Source organism: Pongo pygmaeus, chromosome 23, assembly GCF_028885625.2.
Source record: "Pongo pygmaeus isolate AG05252 chromosome 23, NHGRI_mPonPyg2-v2.0_pri, whole genome shotgun sequence".
Lineage (NCBI taxonomy): Eukaryota > Metazoa > Chordata > Mammalia > Primates > Hominidae > Pongo > Pongo pygmaeus.
The window spans coordinates 48,721,695-48,739,834 of record NC_085931.1 but is presented as its reverse complement, the minus strand read 5'-3'; the positions used below and the strand labels follow the sequence as shown (position 1 = coordinate 48,739,834).

Sequence of the window (18,140 nt, the reverse complement as noted above, 5' to 3'; positions counted from 1 at the left end):
ACCCAGCTGTGAGGCTCAATATGCTAACTATGGCACAGGTAATTGATGGGGCTTGGGTACAGCTCACCCCCATGAGAAAGGCAAACCCCTGCCATCGTGCCCCCTACCCAGACTCGCAGGCTTGTCCCAAGGCCCCAGGACCGCTGCAAAGTGCAAGCCCAGGAGGACGTGGTATCCCGCTGCTTCAGACGTCCCAGGACTGGCTCCCGGGCTGTGGGTGGGGCGGCCCGGCCACTTCTCGCCCACCCGACCTTGGGCCAGCGGCCATACGGAGGGCCGGCCTACCCAGGCCCGGGTCAGCGCGACCCATCGGCGCCCAGGAGCGCCCCTCCCCAGCCGAGGCCCACCTCCGCTCCTCCCTGGGGCCCCTGGCCGCCTTGGGGAATCGGGTCTTCGCCTAGGGGGTTGGAGGGGAGGTGGGAAAGGGTCGCCCCGAATCCACCCGTGACTGGTGCCACAAGTGTGAGGAGGGGGCGCCCGGGACGGGTCGTTCAGTCCCCTCGGGGTCGCCTGGGCTCCCGGGGGCGAGTGGGCGACGGAAGGCGAGGAGGAGCCTGCGGGAAGGGTGAGGCCGGTCTGGCCGAAAGCGCTTCGGAGGTGGCCCCGTCTTCCGGCCCAGCCCTCCTCTCGCCTTCGGGAAATGAGGAGGGGGCTGCCCCGGAGGGGAGAGGCTGGGCTCTGCCTCGGGTCGTCGCCCTCCTCCCGGCCTGGGGCGCGGGCGGCTGACGGGGGCACTCACCGTCATGGCGGCGCCCCAGGGCGGCGGGAGCAGGAGGCAGGAAGGTGGACGCGGCTCTCGGGCCGGGCTCCGCGGCGCGGGGACGCCGCCGCCGCCGCCCCTCTCTGCCGCCCGCTGCCGCGCCTCCAGCCCTTCCCTTCCCCGACGCTGCCCCGGCCCCTTCCATCCGCCCATAAAACTTTTTTTTTTTTTTTTTTCAAACTTCCTGGGAGGACCCGAGCGGGCCAATGGGTGGCGGGGAAGCCAAGACAAACAGCGGCGGGGGCCGCAGCGGGCCAATGGGAGCGCGGGACGGGCCGGGGGCGGGACCTGCCGCGACGGGACGGGCGCGCGAGGGCGGCAGGGCAGCGGGACGGCGGGGCGGGCGGATGGGGCCGCAGGGAGGGGAGGGCGGTGGCGGCTGGAGGGCGGGCGGGCCCGGGCCGCGGGCGCGCTGGGAGGAAGGAAGGGCCCAGGGTGCAGGTGACTCCGGCAATGGCGCGGGGGCGGAGGATGCGGGCGGCCGGGCGTGGCACGACTCGCCCAGGCTCCGCTTCCCGACCCGGCCCCGGAGCGATGGGTCCGCTAGGGCTCGGCGCCCTGATTTGGCGGGGACCGGGGCAAAGCACCCAGTACTAAGGACTCAGCGAGTCCCACTCGCCAAGAGTCGATTTTCATCCTCACCACAGACTTGGGAGGGAGGCATCATTTTGCTAATGAGAAAACGGAGGCTCAGAGGGGTGAGCCGATTTGCCCGAGGTCACACAGGAAGAGGCGGAATTCCTAGCGAGTAAGCTGGACACAAAGTGAGTTATTGGATGGCGGGGTCTTTCCCAAATGCCCACTCCTCACAAATGGGTCTTTTTTGGTTTGGGGTTTTTCAGGTGTGGGCGTGCACCCGTTGCTCAGGTTCCCAGAACCCTGGGCCGTTTGTTAGATGCTCTTTTCCCGCAGGTGAGGAGGGACGGTGGTGGAATTGGTTGCTAAATGCACTAGGAAGTTCGTGTGGCACGGGGATTCCAGCCTAGTGTTACCTTAAGCAAGGTACTTCTCGGTGTTCAATTTCACTCTCTGTAAGATGGGGTAATGCTGTTATCTCATGAGGTTGCTGGAAGGATTGAGTGTTAATTCAAGTAAGGCACCTAGGACAACCTCTTTATCCCTCATTAGCTATCCTTAGGCAAGGAGGCAGGGAAGCTTGGAATAATTGGCATTTCAGTTATTCTGCCATCTTGATTTGAGGTTCAAAAATTACTGCTCTTGCCGGGCGCGGTGGTTCACGCCTGTAATCCCAACACTTTGGGAGGCTGAGGTGGGTGGGTCATTGAGATCAGGAGTTCAAGAGCAGACTGGCCAACATGGTGAAACCCCGTCTCTACTAAAAATACAAAAATTAGCCGGGCGTGGTGTCAGGCGCCTGTAATCCAGCTATGTGAGAGGCTGAGGCAGGAGAATCGCTTGAACCCGGGAGGCAGAGGTTACAGTAAGCAGAGATCGTGCCACTGCACTCCACCTTGGGAGACAGAGCGAGAGTCCCTCTCAAAAAAAATAATTATTGCTTTTATAATTACTGCTCCCATTTTGCAGATAAAGAAATGGAGGCCCAGGGAGCTGAAGTTCTTTCCCAGCATTTGCTGCCGGGAGTCTCTCCACCATGAGGAATGAGGCTAAGGTTAAGTCCATCTAACTCTAGAAACTGGCCTTCTGGCACCCCGGGCTGAGTTTTCCCACCCTACCCTTGCACCTCACTCCGGCAGTCAGTCCTTGGGAGAGTGAATGAACACGCAGGAGACCTCACCTACCACCAGGGTCCTGGCCCAGTGCCCTGGGCACCTAACAGCACCAGCCTCCTCCAGGCTTTTCTGGCCCCTGCGACTCCTCCTAGTACCCTCAACACAGTGACCAGACCACTTCTCTGCTCAAAGTTCTTCCACACATCACCAATGCTGACAGATCCGTGCTACATTCCTGTTCTAGGCAGTCAGGAACCATCACAACCTGGCTCCTGCCTGTCATCCTGGCCTTCCAGATTCACATTTGACAGGCTGGAGAGACACATACTTTGGTCAATTTTGCAAAATACAATAAGTAAATAAAGAGATACACAACACTGGAGGCCGGGCGTGGTGGCTTATGCCTGTAATCTCAGCACTTTAGGAGGCCGAGGCGGGTGGATCACCTGAGGTCAGGAGTTCGAGACCAGGCTGGCCAACATGGTGAAACCCTGTCTCTGGTAAAAATACAAAAAATTAGCCGGGCATGGTGTCACTTTGCTGTGATCCCAGCTACTTGGGAGGCTGAGGCAGGAGAATCGCTGGAACCTGGGAGGCGGAGGTTGCGGTGAGTGAAGATCACGCCACTGCACTCCACTCCAGCCTGGGCGACAGAGCGAGACTCCATCTCAGAAAAAAAAAAAGATACACAACACTAGACTACTAGGAATTCCCAGGATAAGACAGGTCCTTCTACCCCCTGACTGTTCTCTGCTGTGCCTGGAACACTTCTCTTCCTGTCTTCTATACCCCAGCACGCGCGTGCGCACACACACACACACACACACAGCACACACACACACTGATCCTCTCTCTCTTTCTCCCCTTCCCCTTCCCTCCTTCCCCCTCCCAATGCTTGTTGGCCTGGAAACTTTCTTCCTTCAAGTCTCAGGTCAAAGGAAGCCAAAGTGTCCCCAGCAGACTTAGGAACTGCTGGCCCAGTGCTCCCTACATCTGTACATTTCCCCGCTAAAGTGGTGACCACACTGTTCTCATCAGTTACATGTCAGTGTCCTCACCTAACTGTGCTCCAGTGGCCAGGGCTGGAATGTTTTTTGTCTATATCTTGGAAGCCAGCCTAGGGCCTAGGCCCATAGTACATCCTCCATAAGCACAGGTTGAATGAATGAATGCACCGATAAAGGAACCACAACTCATCCTGGCAGGTCAGAGATGGCACAGCCTCAGGGACCCAGGGGTGAGTTATTAAACCGGCAAAGACCAGAGCTACCAAACTTTGAGATTATCCAGTCTCAAACCGTTACTCTACTGAGAATAATAAGGTGAGGCTCAGAGAAGGGCACACAAGTTAGGTGCCAAGCCAGAACTCGACGCCAGGCTTTCTGGCTCTTGGCCTTGGGCTAATTTCACTGCTTCAGCCCAAGAGAAGTTTAAATCTGCTCTGTGTAACTGGGAGGCCCTGCTGGCAGTTCCATCCCTAGCTCTTCATTTCCCTCACTCTCACATGAGAGAACCACTGTAGCCAACCTCACCAAGCCTCGGTTGCCGCATCTTTCTAATGGGGAAAATCTGTGGGGACTCCCAGAGCTTCAGGAGGGCTCAGAGAGATCAGGACGTGAAGGCAGTGGTGTAGGGGGCGTGTTGGAAGCACTGGGCTCTGAGGTCAGCCAGAGCAGGGTTTGAATCTCAGTTCTGCCCCTTGCTCCCTGTGTGACCTGGAGCAAGTGACCCTCCCTCTCTGAGCTTCACTTCATCATCTGTAAAATGGACATTAGGAGTCTAACTGCACCTGGGAGTGTGGATCAAATGCAATTAGGTGGCGTCACACAGTGAACACAGAACTGGGCATGTAGTAGGCGCACAATAAGTGCTGGTTAGCATCACCAGCATCGTTACCCCAGAGTGCTTTCCCTGCTTCACTCCTCCTTCGCCCTACCAAGGACTTACCTGCCCCCTCCTGCCAGACGTGCTGTGTGTTGGTGACCTTTAGTTAGACAACGTAATTCCTGCCCATGGCTTAAAGGTACCACACTACTCAGATAACCATGCTTGCCTGCTCACCCTCGGTGCCTTAACCACAAAGAGCAGCGAAAGGAAATTCTGGGCTCGGCTGGGTGACTCACGCCTGTAATCCCAGCACTTCGGGAGGCCAGGGCGGGCGGATCACTTGAAGTCAGGAGTTGGAAACCAGCCTGGCCAACGTGGTGAAACCCCGTCTCTACTAAAAATATAAAAATTAGCCAGGTGTGGTGGCACACGCCTGTAGTACCACATACTTGGGAGGCTGAGATGGGAGAATCGCTTGAACCTGGGAGGCAGAGGTTGCAGTGAGCCGAGATGGTGCCACTGCACTCCAGTCTGGGGGATAGAACGAGACTCCATCTTAATTTAAAAAACAAAAACAAAAAAAAATGCCTGGCGTGGTGGCTCACACCAATAATCCTAGCACTTTGGGAGGTCGAGGTGGGTGGATTACCTGAGGTCGGGAGTTCAAGACCATCCTGGCCAACACGGTGAAACCCCGTCTGTACTAAAAATACAAAAAATTAGCCGGGTGCAGTGGCGCACGCCTATAATTCCAGCCACTCTGGAGGCTGAGGCAGGAGAATCACTTAGACCCGGGAGGCAGAGGTTGCAGTGAGTAGAGATGGTGCCACTGCACTCCAGCCTGGGCAATAGAGCGAGACTCCGTTTTAATTTTTTAAAAAAAGGAAATTCTGAAGTGGATGGGAAAGTTAGTGTTTCAACAACAGCCCCGCAACTTCCATGCATCCTGATCTCGCTGAGCCCTCTCTGCAGCCCTGAGTCTCCACAGACTTTTTCCTAATAGACGGATGTGGCAACCGAGGCTCAGTAAGTTTGGCTGCAACCCTTCTCTCATCTGAGAATGAGGAAAATCAGCTCCTTTATACCCCAAGCTGTGCGACCTCAGGCAAGTCAGCTCACCTCCCTGGGCCTCAGTTCCTTCATCTGTAAAATGGGCACACTGTCTCTGAGGTGTCCAGCCTAGTGCTGGACTCAAAGCCAACAGCCGTGAGTGAGAGAGTCAGCCTCTCACCGAGAGAAGAGACCCCATGAGCCAGCCTGTGGCTGCTGGAGATGGCCAGGCCCCTTCTGTCCTGCTGTGAAGGGGGTGGGAGGGAGTGGGTCTCAGCTGCCTGCCCTTGTGGAAAACCCAGCCAGAGGCTTGAGTGTTTCCAGGCCTCTCTGGGCAGGGGATGGGTTACGTAACGCCAGATGTTTGTGAAACTGGCTCAGGCCCAGGTCTGAGACACACTTTGCAATCCCAAAGCCACTTATAAGCTCGCCTTCCCTTCCCCCATACCTGGCTCCCCGTTGGCCCAGCGCTGGCGAGAGGCTGCTGATTGGAAGCTTTCAGCTGTGTAGATTATTCCATCACCCCTCACTCCAAAAGCTGAAAGCAGCCCCCAAGCCTGCCCCGGAAGTGGGAAACCCACTCGCTTGCTGAGACCAGGATGAGCTTAAGAGCTCTGCTCCCACCTCTCCCGTCATGCGACGGCCCCAGGTGCCTCCTCCTCAGCCCCCACTCTCTCTCCTTTGCTTAACAACCCCCTCCTCCCTCCCATCCCCGTCTCTATCCACCCTCACCCCTCCAGTCCCCACTGGAGCCAGCCTACCCTTCGCCACCTGAGGACCCCCAGAGACAGCAGGAACGGATTGAACAGCGTGAGCCGGTCCCCGGGCATCCGCCATGAGGTCACCAGTCGGCCCTTGAGCGGGCTCCCAGCCTTGCCCTCTGCTGGCCTCTTGTCTGCCTGTCAAACAGGGTCCAGTGTTGGCCCCAGGTCCCTTTGGCAGGATGGGGGCACCCCTGGCTACAGCCTCCCCTGCCCATTCTGTCGTGTCCCCGGCCATGGAGCCCCAGGGTTCCCATCTTTCTCTCCTCCCAGAACTGCCGAGACAAGAGCTGGTGAACTTGCTCACACTACATCGTGTTTGACTGACAAGGCTCCCAGGGCTCAGCACCTTTGAAGGTGTGCACGTCATCACCCTAAAGTCAAACCACGGGCGCCAGCTGGAGGGGGTGCAGACCACAGGTATGTTTCCGCCCATATAGTGTTTTCAGAGTATTTCACATTAAGTTAGAGATTTCACATATAAATACATATCTCCAGTGTTTCTTGAAATATCGAAAGATGTGGAAACTCTGGGCCTGTCTTCCCCATGGCAACAGCTATCTGGAACTGAGGAGTCACACAAGTGCCCTTGGTGCCCCCCCCACCTTCTCACCATTGTTACCTGCCTGGCCTACAGGGCGTTAGGTTTGTGACCCCAGCTTAAGCGAAGGGAATGAGTTGTGGACTTCCACAGACACTCCTACCAGAGCCCCCAAATGCTCCCTCTTTGGAGTCGTCCTGGTTGGGGAAACCAAGGCCCCCGTGAAGCAGAGGCACTTGTCCAAAGTCACACATAGGTTACTGGGAAGGTAGGAGAGAGCCCAGGGTCCTCGCTCTGGAATCTGCAGACTCTTTGGAAGCGGAACTTGAAGCATCAAAGCACAGGTCCAGGAGGGCTTTGGGGGTAGGGGTGCCCCCGACCCTGCTACCACATTCCCCATCACAGTCCTGACCACAGGCATGCAACTACCTCACTAGACTGAACTCTTTGACGGCGCTGCAACTCACCTGTGACCCGCACCTGGGTATACAGAAGGCGCTCACTAAGTGTGTGTGAATGAATGCATGAATGAGGTGGTTATCAGTTGTGACCAGTCAAGGCTGCCTAGGGGTGGGGGTAGGTTGAGATATTTTCCACGTTGATGGGCCGGGCCCGTTTCATGGAGACTAGAGGGGCACCCCTGCATTGCTGTTTCCGCCCCGTTCACTACTCTGGCTCCAGGATATGAAGAAATAACCCAGAAAGAGGAAGAGCAAAGTTGTCGGAGCCCCTGGGAGGGCTGGCGGCGCCTTTAGCGACCAGTATCTCCTGTCCCCTCCCATTCCACAGATGGGAAGACTGGACCGCTCGAAGTTACAGCACTGCCGTTCGAAGCCACGCAAGAAATCGGGGCAGGGACGGGGGCAGCATGGGTGCCGGGTGGAGGTGCAGAGAGAGCACTGGGTGGTTCCTGGGCCCTGGGTTCTAGTCCCAGTCCAGCTAGCCACTGACTGTGTAACCTGGGACGACTCCCCTGCCTCCATTTCCTCATCTGCACAGTGAGGGTTTGGGCAGAATTCCCCCAGCTTTGACTCATGGCAGGGCCCTACTTGGGGGCTCCATGCTGCCCAGTGGATGCTCCCTGCCACCCCTGGCTCTTCAGGAGGCAGCAAGGGGAAGAGCAGGATGGGAAAACACAGCCCCAAACAGTCTGTCTCCTCGTCCCCCACCTCCCACTGCCCCACGGCCCTCAACTCTGATCTCACCTCTCCGGAGGCTGAGGGTGACGAGAACAGTCTGTTTGGCAGGTCACGGGGAGAGGCGGGCAGAGCTGTGCTCACCAGCTGCAGCCAGGCCTCAGAGCAGCATCCGTAGGTCCCACCCCCGCACATATCTCTCCCGCCTCCAGGACCCTGGAGACCCTCCAGGCCTGGCTGACTGGACATATCCTCAGCTGTCTGACTCCTGCTCCTGGAAGCCCTGCTCTTTCAGCCTGGCCTGGCCCTTTCAAACCGGAAGGATCTCTTCCCACAGAGATCACTGGGGCCAAACCATCATTTGCCCAGGGAAAGACATTGACCTTTTCAGTCCCAGCAAATGAGAAGCATGGCCGAGGGTTCTGACCCCAGGATCGCCCACCTACCCAGGTCCCCAAGCCAGAAGGTGGCTCCTGCAGAGCCCCTCTTCTTAAGGCCCCACCATGCACACAGATGACCCCATGGCAATGCCAACTTTGGTCTGGATGATTCTAGGGCTCTTCTGAGGAACGAAGCCCATCTGCAACCTGCTTCACCCTCCCATCCCCACCGTGTGTACCCACACCCATGACCCAACTACCGAGTCTGCCTGCTTCTGGTCAGTCAGGGGGTCTTGGCCTCTGCTTGGTTCTGACTCCTCAGGCTCCTCTGGTTGGAACTGGAGATTAAAAAAAGAACACAGCTTAGCCCAACTTATTCTCCAGGGTGTATGCATCTGTCCACCTCATCCATCCATTCTATCATCTGTCCATGCAACACCCATCTAACGTCCAGCATCAGTAGATCCATGTATCCATCCAACCATCCAGTGTCTATCACATGACTCACCCTCTCATGTATCCATCAACCATTGTCTATCACCCATTCATGTATCTACCCTCCATTGATCCATCACGTATCCATTTACCCAATACCTATATATCCTTCTCTCCATCCATCATCCATCTACCCATATCTCCAACATCTGTCCACTATCTGTCATCCGACATTCATCCATCCATGCCACATCTATTCATCCATATTCCACCCAACGTTCATCCATCCATCACCTAAGCAACATCCATCATATATCCACCACCACCATATATTCATCACCCAGCTATCCATCCGTCATCACCCATCTGTCATCCATCCAAAAGGTGTCTATTATTCATTCAACATGCATCATTGATCCATCACCGGTTCACACATTCACCCTCCATTCATCTATTGTCCACCCACTGACCCCTGTGTCCTCCATCTTGCATGCATCCACTGAGCTGTCCCCTCCTTTATGTCAGTCCCTGGGCCAGAGCTAGAGTTACAGAGATAAAGCAGGTAGAGATCCTGCCTCTGTGGAGCTTATGGGGAAATGACAACCCCATTAGATGGATGTTGCATGGACAAATGGAAGCAAAACTGCCAAGCCCAGAAGGGGACCATTACTAGGAGTGACTGTTCAGGGAAGGCTTTTCAGGACAGGGAGCCTGACCTAAGACTTCGACAATGAACAGGCGTTTGGTGGCTGAACAGGGAAGGGAAGAGCATGTGCAAAGGCAGGGATATGTGCTCACAGGCCCTGCAGCCAGCTCAGCACCAATGAGGCAAATCGGGAGTGGAAGGAAGGGAAGCCGGCCTTGAGTGCCATGCCAAGGACTTTTTTTTTTTTTTTGAGATGGAGTCTCGCTCTGTCACTCAGGCTGGAGTGCAGTGGCGCGATCTCGACTCACTGCAACCTCCACCTCCCGGGTTCACACCATTCTCCTGTCTTAGCCTCCCAAGTAGCTAGGACTACAGGCGCCCGCCACCACGCCTGGTAATTTTTTGTATTTTTAGTAGAGATGGGGTTCCACTGTGTTAGCCAGGCTGGTGTCGATCTCCTGACCTCGTGATTTGCCCGCCTCAGCCTCCCAAAGTGCTGGGATTATAGGTGTGATCCACCGCACCCAGCCATGCCAAGCCAAGGATTTTCATAGGAGCAGCTGGAGCCCCAGCAGGACCTGGTGGTTCCTCGTTTTGTCATCTGAAATGCCTTTCAGCACATGGTGCTCCCATCCCTTCCCAGCCACCATCTCCCAGCCTCCTGAGAACCCTGAGCTTCACCGTGAAACTGAAGAATCTTTCTAACTTCCGTCTTGACCTGGCCGGTCTGCAGCACCCAGCATGCCCTGGGACACAGCACTGTGTCCTCCTTGAGCTGTCTGTGTGCCTTCCCAACAAGCCTGACAGCAACCTGAGTGCAGGACGAGCTGACTTATCCCTACTTCTCTGATGTCCACGCACTGAGTTGATCGGAGGGTCAACTCATCAAAGCCACAGGGAAATACAGGGGAGAGGGTTCTCCAGTCCTCCCATGGGCTCAGGAGCTTTGTGACGTGGTGGTTAAAAGCACAAACTTAGGCCGGGCATGGTGGCTCGCACCTGTAATCCCAGCACTTTGGGAGGCCAAGGTGGACACATCACCTGAAGTCAGGAGTTCAAGACCAGCTTGACCAACATGGAGAAACCCCATCTCTACTAAAAACACAAAATTAGCCGGGCATGGTGGCACATGCCTGTAATCCCAGCTACTCGGGAGGCTGAGGCAGGAGAATAGCTTGAACCCGGGGGGCGGAGGTTGCAGTGAGCCGAGATTGCGCGATTGCACTCCAGCCTGGGCAACAAGAGCGAAACTCCGTCTCAAAAAAAAAATAAATAAATAAATAAAAATAAAAGCACAAACTTTGGAGTGGATGCTTTGATCTCGTTTCTCACAACCTATACATGTGTGACCCCCAGCAAATGCCTAAGGAGTCTGAGCCTCAGTTTCTCCATCTGTCAAGTGGCAGCTGCCTCCTATCCACTTGAGGCACATATGGCAAGGCCCTGGGCCCAGCACGGGGTACACCCTGATGCCTGGAAGCCCTGCTCATCCTGGGGCAGGTGGCGTCGGACTTTGCATCTAGGAGATGAGGAGGCTTTGGAGAAACAAGCAGGAACCCCCATGGCATCCCAGTGCTGCCCGTCAGAGAAGTGGTTGGTCCATCTTACAGAGGGAGAGAGGCTGTGTTCAAAACCACATGCCGTCCTCCCGATGAGCTATCTCCAGGGTGCAGGATTCTGGCCTCCAGGACCCTCCCTGCCCACCATCTTCAGATGAAGAATGTTCTGGGCTTCAAGGCAGCAGCAAAGTACCAGTGAAGCAGGGGAAGGGTGAGCACCTACTGTGTGCCCGGCGCTGGGCCCACTTTGCACACAGCCCTCATTTAAGCAGCCTGTCTTGGCAGCTAGCTGAACCCAGTGAGCATTCATGCACCCTCTTCTCTGTGTCTGAGAGGAGCTGTAGGGGCCAGAGAGGGTAAGCGAGGCTGTCCTGGACTCAGGAACCTGAGTACACCAGGGGAAGGGGCATGACCACACTGGCTACAGTCCCAGGTGGGGTCAGGTGTGTGCCACCAGACACAACATAAACCAGGTATGGTGGAGCCAGGAGGGGAGCAGGCCCTGGCCAGAGCATCTTGCTTGAGGCCTCTGTGTGGTCTGCACTGAGCAGACCTGGGTTTCGCCCGTGCCCCACCAGCAAGTGGCTTCACTCTGCGCATCAGTTTCCTTATCTGTAAATAAATAGTGTATTTTTCACCTGGTTGCTAAGGAGACTAAATGGGAAAAGCACACATCAAACATTCAGATCAGGGCTTGGCCCATAAACGCTTAAAACTGTGTTGCTCATCATCATTGTTGGGCCAGTTTGGTGATTGGGATGGGTTGTGGTCAGCAGGGAGGCTGAGGTCTGAGCCTGGAGGGGGATGCAGGAGCTTAGGCTACTCAAAGGGGAGGCTTTTCCAAGGAGACTTGGCTGGGTGGGGCTGACTTTCTGGCTACCCTTGGGAGGGTGGAAACCTCCTTACCTGCAGCTCTGGCAAGCTGGGGCCCTCCGCAGCGCTCCTGCTCCCCAGGGGGCCCATCTGCTCCAGGCCTGCTAGAGTTGCAGTCGCTGGTCCTCTTGTCACTTTGATCTTTGGCCACTGGGTGGAGGTGCAGGCAGGGCTGGGCAGCTGGACCGGGCTCTGGGACTGCAGTGCAGGGCTCTGGCCATTGACTGGGGAGGCCTCGGCCCAGCCTTCTGGCTGGCTGTGTGACTCCTGCTCAGGGACATCCTTTGTGCCTGGGGGACCCAGCTCTGGCCCTAAAGCCCTGGCCGGGTCATCCCTGTGTCCAGCTGGGTCCTTGCGGGGCAGCCTGGCCTGCAGGAGCTCCAAGAGGCCCTCCCAGTCCAGGCTGGGGAGACGGGCCCAGGCCCCCTCTCCTGGTGCCCGGAGAAGGCCAAGCAGATCCCTCCAGTCAAGCTCGGGTCGCCTCTCAGAGCCATGCGGGTATGGACACGCTCCCTCTGCCCCCCAGCCCACAGCAGTGGGTGTCTCAGGGTGCCAGGATTGTGAGGACTCTGCGGGGCCTCCCCAGTTCTCAGGGGGGCTCGTGAGTGGGCTACTCTTCCCTAGTTCTCTGGGGAGCTCATGAGTGGGCTTCTCCTCCCAGGCCTCCGGCTGCCCCCAGCTCTCCCTGTACTCGCTGGGAGTGCCCTCCCATGCTCCTTCCGGGGCTTTGGCTGCCCCCAGGCTGGGCTCTCCACATCCCCGCCAGTCCCCAGGGCCCAGGCCTCCCTCCTGGCTGCTCCAGCTCCTCTCCAGGTGTCTATGAGGGCCCTGGGACCCTGGCGGTTCCTCCTGGCTCTGCCACGCCCCCAGAGGCTGTCTTGGGCCTGCTCGGCCACTCTCCAGAGGTCCCTGTGTCCCCAGCTCCCTCTCAGGGGTCCTGGCTGATGTCCTTGGGGGTGGCGGGGACCCCTGGAGCCGCCGATCTCCCTCAGGTCTCTTCTCAGGACTCCGAGGGTGAGGGGGCTCTGCTTGGCTCCGCCGGGTCAGTTCTGCCTGTTTGGCAGGGAGCTTGGTCACCTGGGGATGAGGTGAGGGGGTGGGTGAGGCTCTCTCTCTGGGGACCTGGCTGCCGGCTCTGCCTTTCTTAGGCCCCCAGAGAGTCAAGGCTGTGTCCACACAGCAGCCTGAATCAAAGCAGGCCAAAAAGCACACAGGGTCCCTGCCCTACCCTTCGGGGGTCAGCTCCTCCCTTTCACCCGCTTTCCTCAGTTCCAGAAAAAGATCTGCAAAGACCTGCTCCTGTTCTTGACTTCTCACCCCTCTCAAAAGATACTGATTCCAACTTGGGGTATCAGGTGCCAGAACCTCCATCACCAATACCGCATTCCACTGAGGTGGGCCTAGCCCTCTGGGTTTGGTTAAAGATACAAATCACCCTGAAAGAGAGGGCCCTTAGAGCCAGATTCTTGCTTCAAGGCTTTCCCTGAAATCTGCTCAAGACAGCAGTATTGGCCACATGCCGTGGCTCATGCCTGTAATCCCAGCACCTTGGGAGGCCAAGGTGGGCGGATCACCTGAGGTCAGGAGTGATCAGCCTGGCCAACATGGTGAAACCCTGTCTTTACTAAAAGTACAAAAATTAGCTGGGTGTGGTGGCACGCGCCTGTAATCCCAGCTATTTGGGAGGCTGCGGTAGGAGAACCTCTTGAACCTGGGAGGCAGAGGTTGCAGTGAGCCAATATTGCCCCACTGCACTCCAGCCTGGGAGACAGAGCAAGACTCCATCTCAAAAAAAAAAAAAAAAAAAAAAAAGAGCAGTGCTTAGTAAAGGAAGGGGATAGCGTGGGACAGGGGCTATCTTCAAAGGATTAATGTGGGGTCTTGTGCATTTTGCCAAGAACTGCTGGCCCTTGGGGAGAGGGGAGAGCTGGATCCCCATGATTGGACTCCGACCCTTTCATAGAGGACCTTCCTGTCCAAGCCCCCTGCCTGGCTTCTAGCGGGAGGGAAGAGGCAGTGGCCGCCCCTTGGGGTGCGGGGCCCCAGACAGCTGGCAGTGCTCACCTGCCTGCTGGGGGCAGGGCTGGACTGTCTTCGGAGAAGTTGGCTCTGGCCTTGGCTGGGCTGCTGTGACCGTCCCTCATCCTGGGCCTGGAAGGCCCCCGCTGCCTCGGACTTCCTATGAGCAAATGCAGCCACTCCTCTGAGGGACTGTCCCACTCCCAGCACCCCAGCCCCTCTGCTCCCACCTCCAACAGGAGGAGATGTGGGACAGCCAGGGACCCACTGCAAGCTGGTTGAAGGGCCCTAAGTGAGGATGACTCTCAGGGCCTCAGTTTCCCCTTCTGAAAAATGGGGATGGTTAACACTGCTCTATTCTGCCTCATGAGGCTCTTGTGAACGTGATGAGAAAAGTGGGGAGTAGAGGCGGTTGGGTGGGGAGGGGGCTCTGGCCCTGGCCATGGCCCTCTCCTGTCTTATCCAGCACTTCCTATGACCAACCACCACCCCACCAGCAGCCCACCCAGCCACCCCCAGACAAAGGTTAGACTGGTCTTTGCGGGAATTAAGATTTATTGAGCACCTACTGTGTACCAGGCACCGGGCACACATAATCATAATGACAAAGCATTTATGGAGCTTTTATGGGACAAGCACTTTTTTATGACAAAGCATTTATGGGACAAGCACTTGCATCATGATCACAGCCCACGAGGTGGGACGACAGAGCCAGACTGCTCTGTGCCCCCGTGTTCCATTCTTTCTGCCTTTTCCTGTCCATACTGTAAATTTTGGATTTCTTTTCCTTTTTCCCTCCCATCACTGTTAACCAACAGAATCCCAGCGCTTAGCCTTGAAAACTCCAGGCCATCCTAGCTGTTGGCAAAAGAGCTCTGAGCAAGATCAGAAGAAAGAAACATTCTCCCTGACAACTCCAGAGAGGCCAACATAAACTGTCCAAGCAAATGTCTTTTTTTTTTTTTTTTTTTTTTTTGAAATGGAGTCTCGCTCTGTCACCCAGGCTGGAGTGCAGTGGCGCAATCTCAGCTCACTGCAACTTCCGTCTCCCGGGTTCAAGTGATTCTCTGCCTTAACCTCCCAAGTAGCTGGGATTACAGGCATGAGCCACCACGCCTGGCCCTGGGCAAATGTCATTTCTAAGACACTGGGCTTCAGGCGTTGTTGACGCATCCAATGAAGATCATCTCTAACTTGTGTAAAAAGTCTAGTTCCAGTTAGTTGTCTCGCTTACTAACTGGGAGGCATGCCTGTTAATGTTTAACGTGGTATCTCTACGGACAGGTAGAAACACCAAACAGAACCTGGGCATATCTCTCCCTTCCTCTACCTAAGGGGTCACAACAAAAGACCCAACCGCTCCATGAATGTTTATTTTGGTTGGGTCTCAGTTAGCAAATGGAGCCGTGTCTTTGATGGATGAACTGAACCAGGAAGAGAAGCCTGAAAAAGGCCACCTTCGTGGTGGACCCAGAGTGAGGCAGCAAAAAGGGAAGTATGAGGAAACTCTGCTCAGGCCTCCATAGGCCCTGCTGTCTGTGGTGGGCCTGTGCCTAAGGAACCATGCTGGAACGACACCTTCAAAAGTATGGGATTGGGCAGGACGCAGTGGGTCACGCCTGTAATCCCAGAACTTTGAGAGGCTGAGGCAGGCGGATGGCTTGAGCTCAGGAGTTCAAGACCAGCCTGGACAACATAGTGAAACCCAGTCTCTAAAAATACAAAAATTAGCCCAGGCACGGTGGCTCATGCCTCTAATCCCAGCACTTTGGGAGGCTGAGGTGGGTGGATCACTTGAGGTCAGGAGTTTGAGACCAGCCTGGTCAACATAGTGAAACCCAATCTCTACTAAAAATACAAAACTTAGCCAGGCGTGGTGGCACGTGCCTGTAATCCCAGCTACTCAGGAGGCTGAGGCAGGAGGATCGCCTGACCCCAGGAGGTGGAGGTTGCAGTGAGCCGAGATCGCGCCACTGCACTGCAGCCTGGGCGACATAGTGAGACCCTGTCTCAAAAAAAATATATATATATATGGGGTTGGGAGGCCAGGTACAGTGTCTTTACACCTGTAATTCCAGCACTTGGGGAGGCTGGGGTCGGAGGATCACTTGAGTCGAGGAGTTTGAGACAGCCCTGGCAACAGAATGAGACCTTGTTCTAGGAAAAAAAAATTTTTAAATGAGCCGGGCATGGTGGTACATGGCTGTAGTCCCAGCTACTTGGGAGGCTGAGGTGGGAGGATCGCTTCAGCCTGGGAGGTTGAGGCTGCAGTGAGCCATGATCACGCCACTGCATTCCAGCCTGGGTGAAAGAGCAAGATCCTGTCTCAACAAAAAAGTATGGGGTTGGAGTTTTTTGTTGTTTCATGTCTTTTGCCAAGGTCATTAGAATCAGAGCCATAAAGCACAGTAATTTTACTTGTTAGCAGTTATTGGCAGCTGGTTCAGAGAGGAACCAAAGTTCCCTGGAGGAAGTGTTTCTGAGCTTGACGGCTCGCTCCCTGGGCAGGCTGTTTGTAACCCCTTTTTTTTTTTTTTTTTTTTGAGATGGAGTCTCGCTCTGTCACCCAGGCTGGAGTGCAGTGGTGCAATCTTAGCTCACTGCAACCTCTGCCTTCTGGTTTCAAGCGATTTTCCTGCCTCAGCCTCCTGAGCAGCTGGGATTACAGGTGTCCACCACCATGCCCAGCTAATTTTTATATTTTTAGTAGAGACGGGGTTTTACCATGTTGGCCAGGCTGGTCTCATTTCGAACTCCTGACCTCAGGTGATCCACCTGCCTCGACCTCCCAAAGTCTTGGCATTACAGGCGTGAGCCACTGCACCCAGCCAATTTGTAATCTAATTTGAGGTGAGTGCGTTTCCTTACTCTGTGAGAGCTGAAGGCCTTAGAGTGAATTTTCCCCCGAACTGGGGTATAGGAGCGTCGATGAAGCAAGAGCCCAAACATGACCCAGTGGGCTGTTCCTCCCTAACGGGGAGGACAATAGTGGAAACATCCGGTGCAGGGAAGCAAGGCACTTGTGTGTTCTCTTCCGGATGGATGCATTTTCCATATGAACTCCAGCTTGCTTGATGAGCATTCCTCCTGAGAACTCGCCTTCCTTTTTTCCCCCATGTAGAATTGAGAGAAAAGAGCGAGGGACTCAAGAAGATTCTGAAACCCCAACAGAGACCTGGCTTGTCCGATGCTGAAGCAACAGCGTCTCCTTGGGGCCACCTGTTCCCAAGGGTTGGTGTGGCCGCACCAAGCATGACAAAGGAAACATGTTTCCTTCGGAAGCTTAGATGGGCTCTTCGACCTCCAGAGAGAATTAAAGGAGCAAAGCCATCCAGTCTAGCAAATCCAGTGAAGGCGGGGTTTTGAATTCAAATGACCACAGAATCCTACATGACTCTAAGAGATGCTAAAGGCATCTAAGGAAAAAAAATTAAGATCAAGCCAAAACTCCCAATGCTTTGATGTGATAACCCTGTAAGAAAAATTTTCCAGACTCGGGACAATGCTTGGACAGAGTAGATGCTCAATAAATACGTATCGAGGAGGAAATAGGAGAAAATAAAAGCGCACTCCTACAGCCACCCGCTCATAAGCTCCAGTCTGTCCCTTACACACACACTACATAGTTTTAAAATTTTCCATATTCAGAGGATGAATGGTTTTCTACTTGGAAAAGGTGCCAGATAAGAGGAAAAAATTTAATTATTCAGTAAAATTATGAAAACTTCCCTAAATAAGCTATTTCAAAGAGAGTAGAATTAAATATATAGGAGTGATCATGTAAAAACAAATGGTTAATAAAAGTGTAAACATATTTCTCATTTCTACCAATATAAACACCTTATCTCTCTGAAATTATCCTGGAAAAAAGGAAAGAAAATTAATTAACTTTGGCTTAAAGACCTTAATGTCCCTGCTGAGTTATTAGTTAAGACAAAGTTCGGAAAATTGACGTTAGACCAGAAATAGTCATCATAAAAAGGTCAAAGAACTTCGGGAGGCCAAGGTGGGATCATTGCTCGAGGCTAGGAGTTTGAGACCAATCTGGGCAACAAAGTGAGACTCCATCTCTACAAAAAATAGAAAAATTAGCTGGGCATAGTGGTACACGACTGTAGTCCCAGCTACTGAGGAGGCTGAGGTGAGAGAATCGCTTGAGCCTGGCAGTTTGAGGCCGCAGTGAGCCATGATCACGCCACTGCACTCCTGCTGGGTGACAGAGCAAGACCCTGTTTCAAAAAAAAAAAGGTCAGGCCAGGCATGGTGGCTCACGCCTGTAATCCCAGCACTTTGGGAGGCCGAGGTGGGCAGATTGCCTGAGCTCAGGAGTTCAAGACCAGCCTGGGCAACAGGGTGAAACCCTGTCGCTACTAAAAATACAAAAAAATTAGCCGGATGTGGCGGTGTGCTCCTGTAGTCCCAGCTACTCAGCAGGCTGAGGCAGAAGAACTGCTTGAACCCG

General features: G+C 54.8%; 1 protein-coding gene and 1 long non-coding RNA gene across 5 annotated transcripts in view; one reads left to right on the top strand and one right to left on the bottom strand.

The window, feature by feature from the left end:
• Window positions 1-18,140, bottom strand: part of TRIOBP (TRIO and F-actin binding protein) — a 76,974-nt gene that overhangs the window by 26,819 nt on the left and 32,015 nt on the right. For 2 of the 3 annotated variants that reach the window (XM_054469696.2, XM_054469697.2), the window contains exon 1: window positions 740-917. In XM_054469696.2, the coding sequence (XP_054325671.2) occupies window positions 740-913 (174 nt within the window). In that variant the 5' untranslated portion in view covers window positions 914-917. Of the gene's footprint in view, window positions 1-739; window positions 918-6,089; window positions 6,228-8,406; window positions 8,485-11,692; window positions 12,737-13,723; window positions 13,839-18,140 lie in introns of those variants that run through there. The other variant, XM_054469698.2, reaches the window with a different exon arrangement.
• On the top strand, window positions 1,149-10,481 carry LOC129023176 (uncharacterized). 2 transcript variants are annotated; one of them, XR_010125915.1, is made up of 4 exons: window positions 1,156-1,524; window positions 6,363-6,509; window positions 7,420-9,510; window positions 10,422-10,481. It is a non-coding gene; the product is annotated as an uncharacterized LOC129023176 (long non-coding RNA). The 2 variants fall into 2 exon arrangements; XR_008496698.2 differs by lacking the exon at window positions 10,422-10,481 and having other exon boundaries at window positions 1,149-1,524; window positions 7,420-8,518.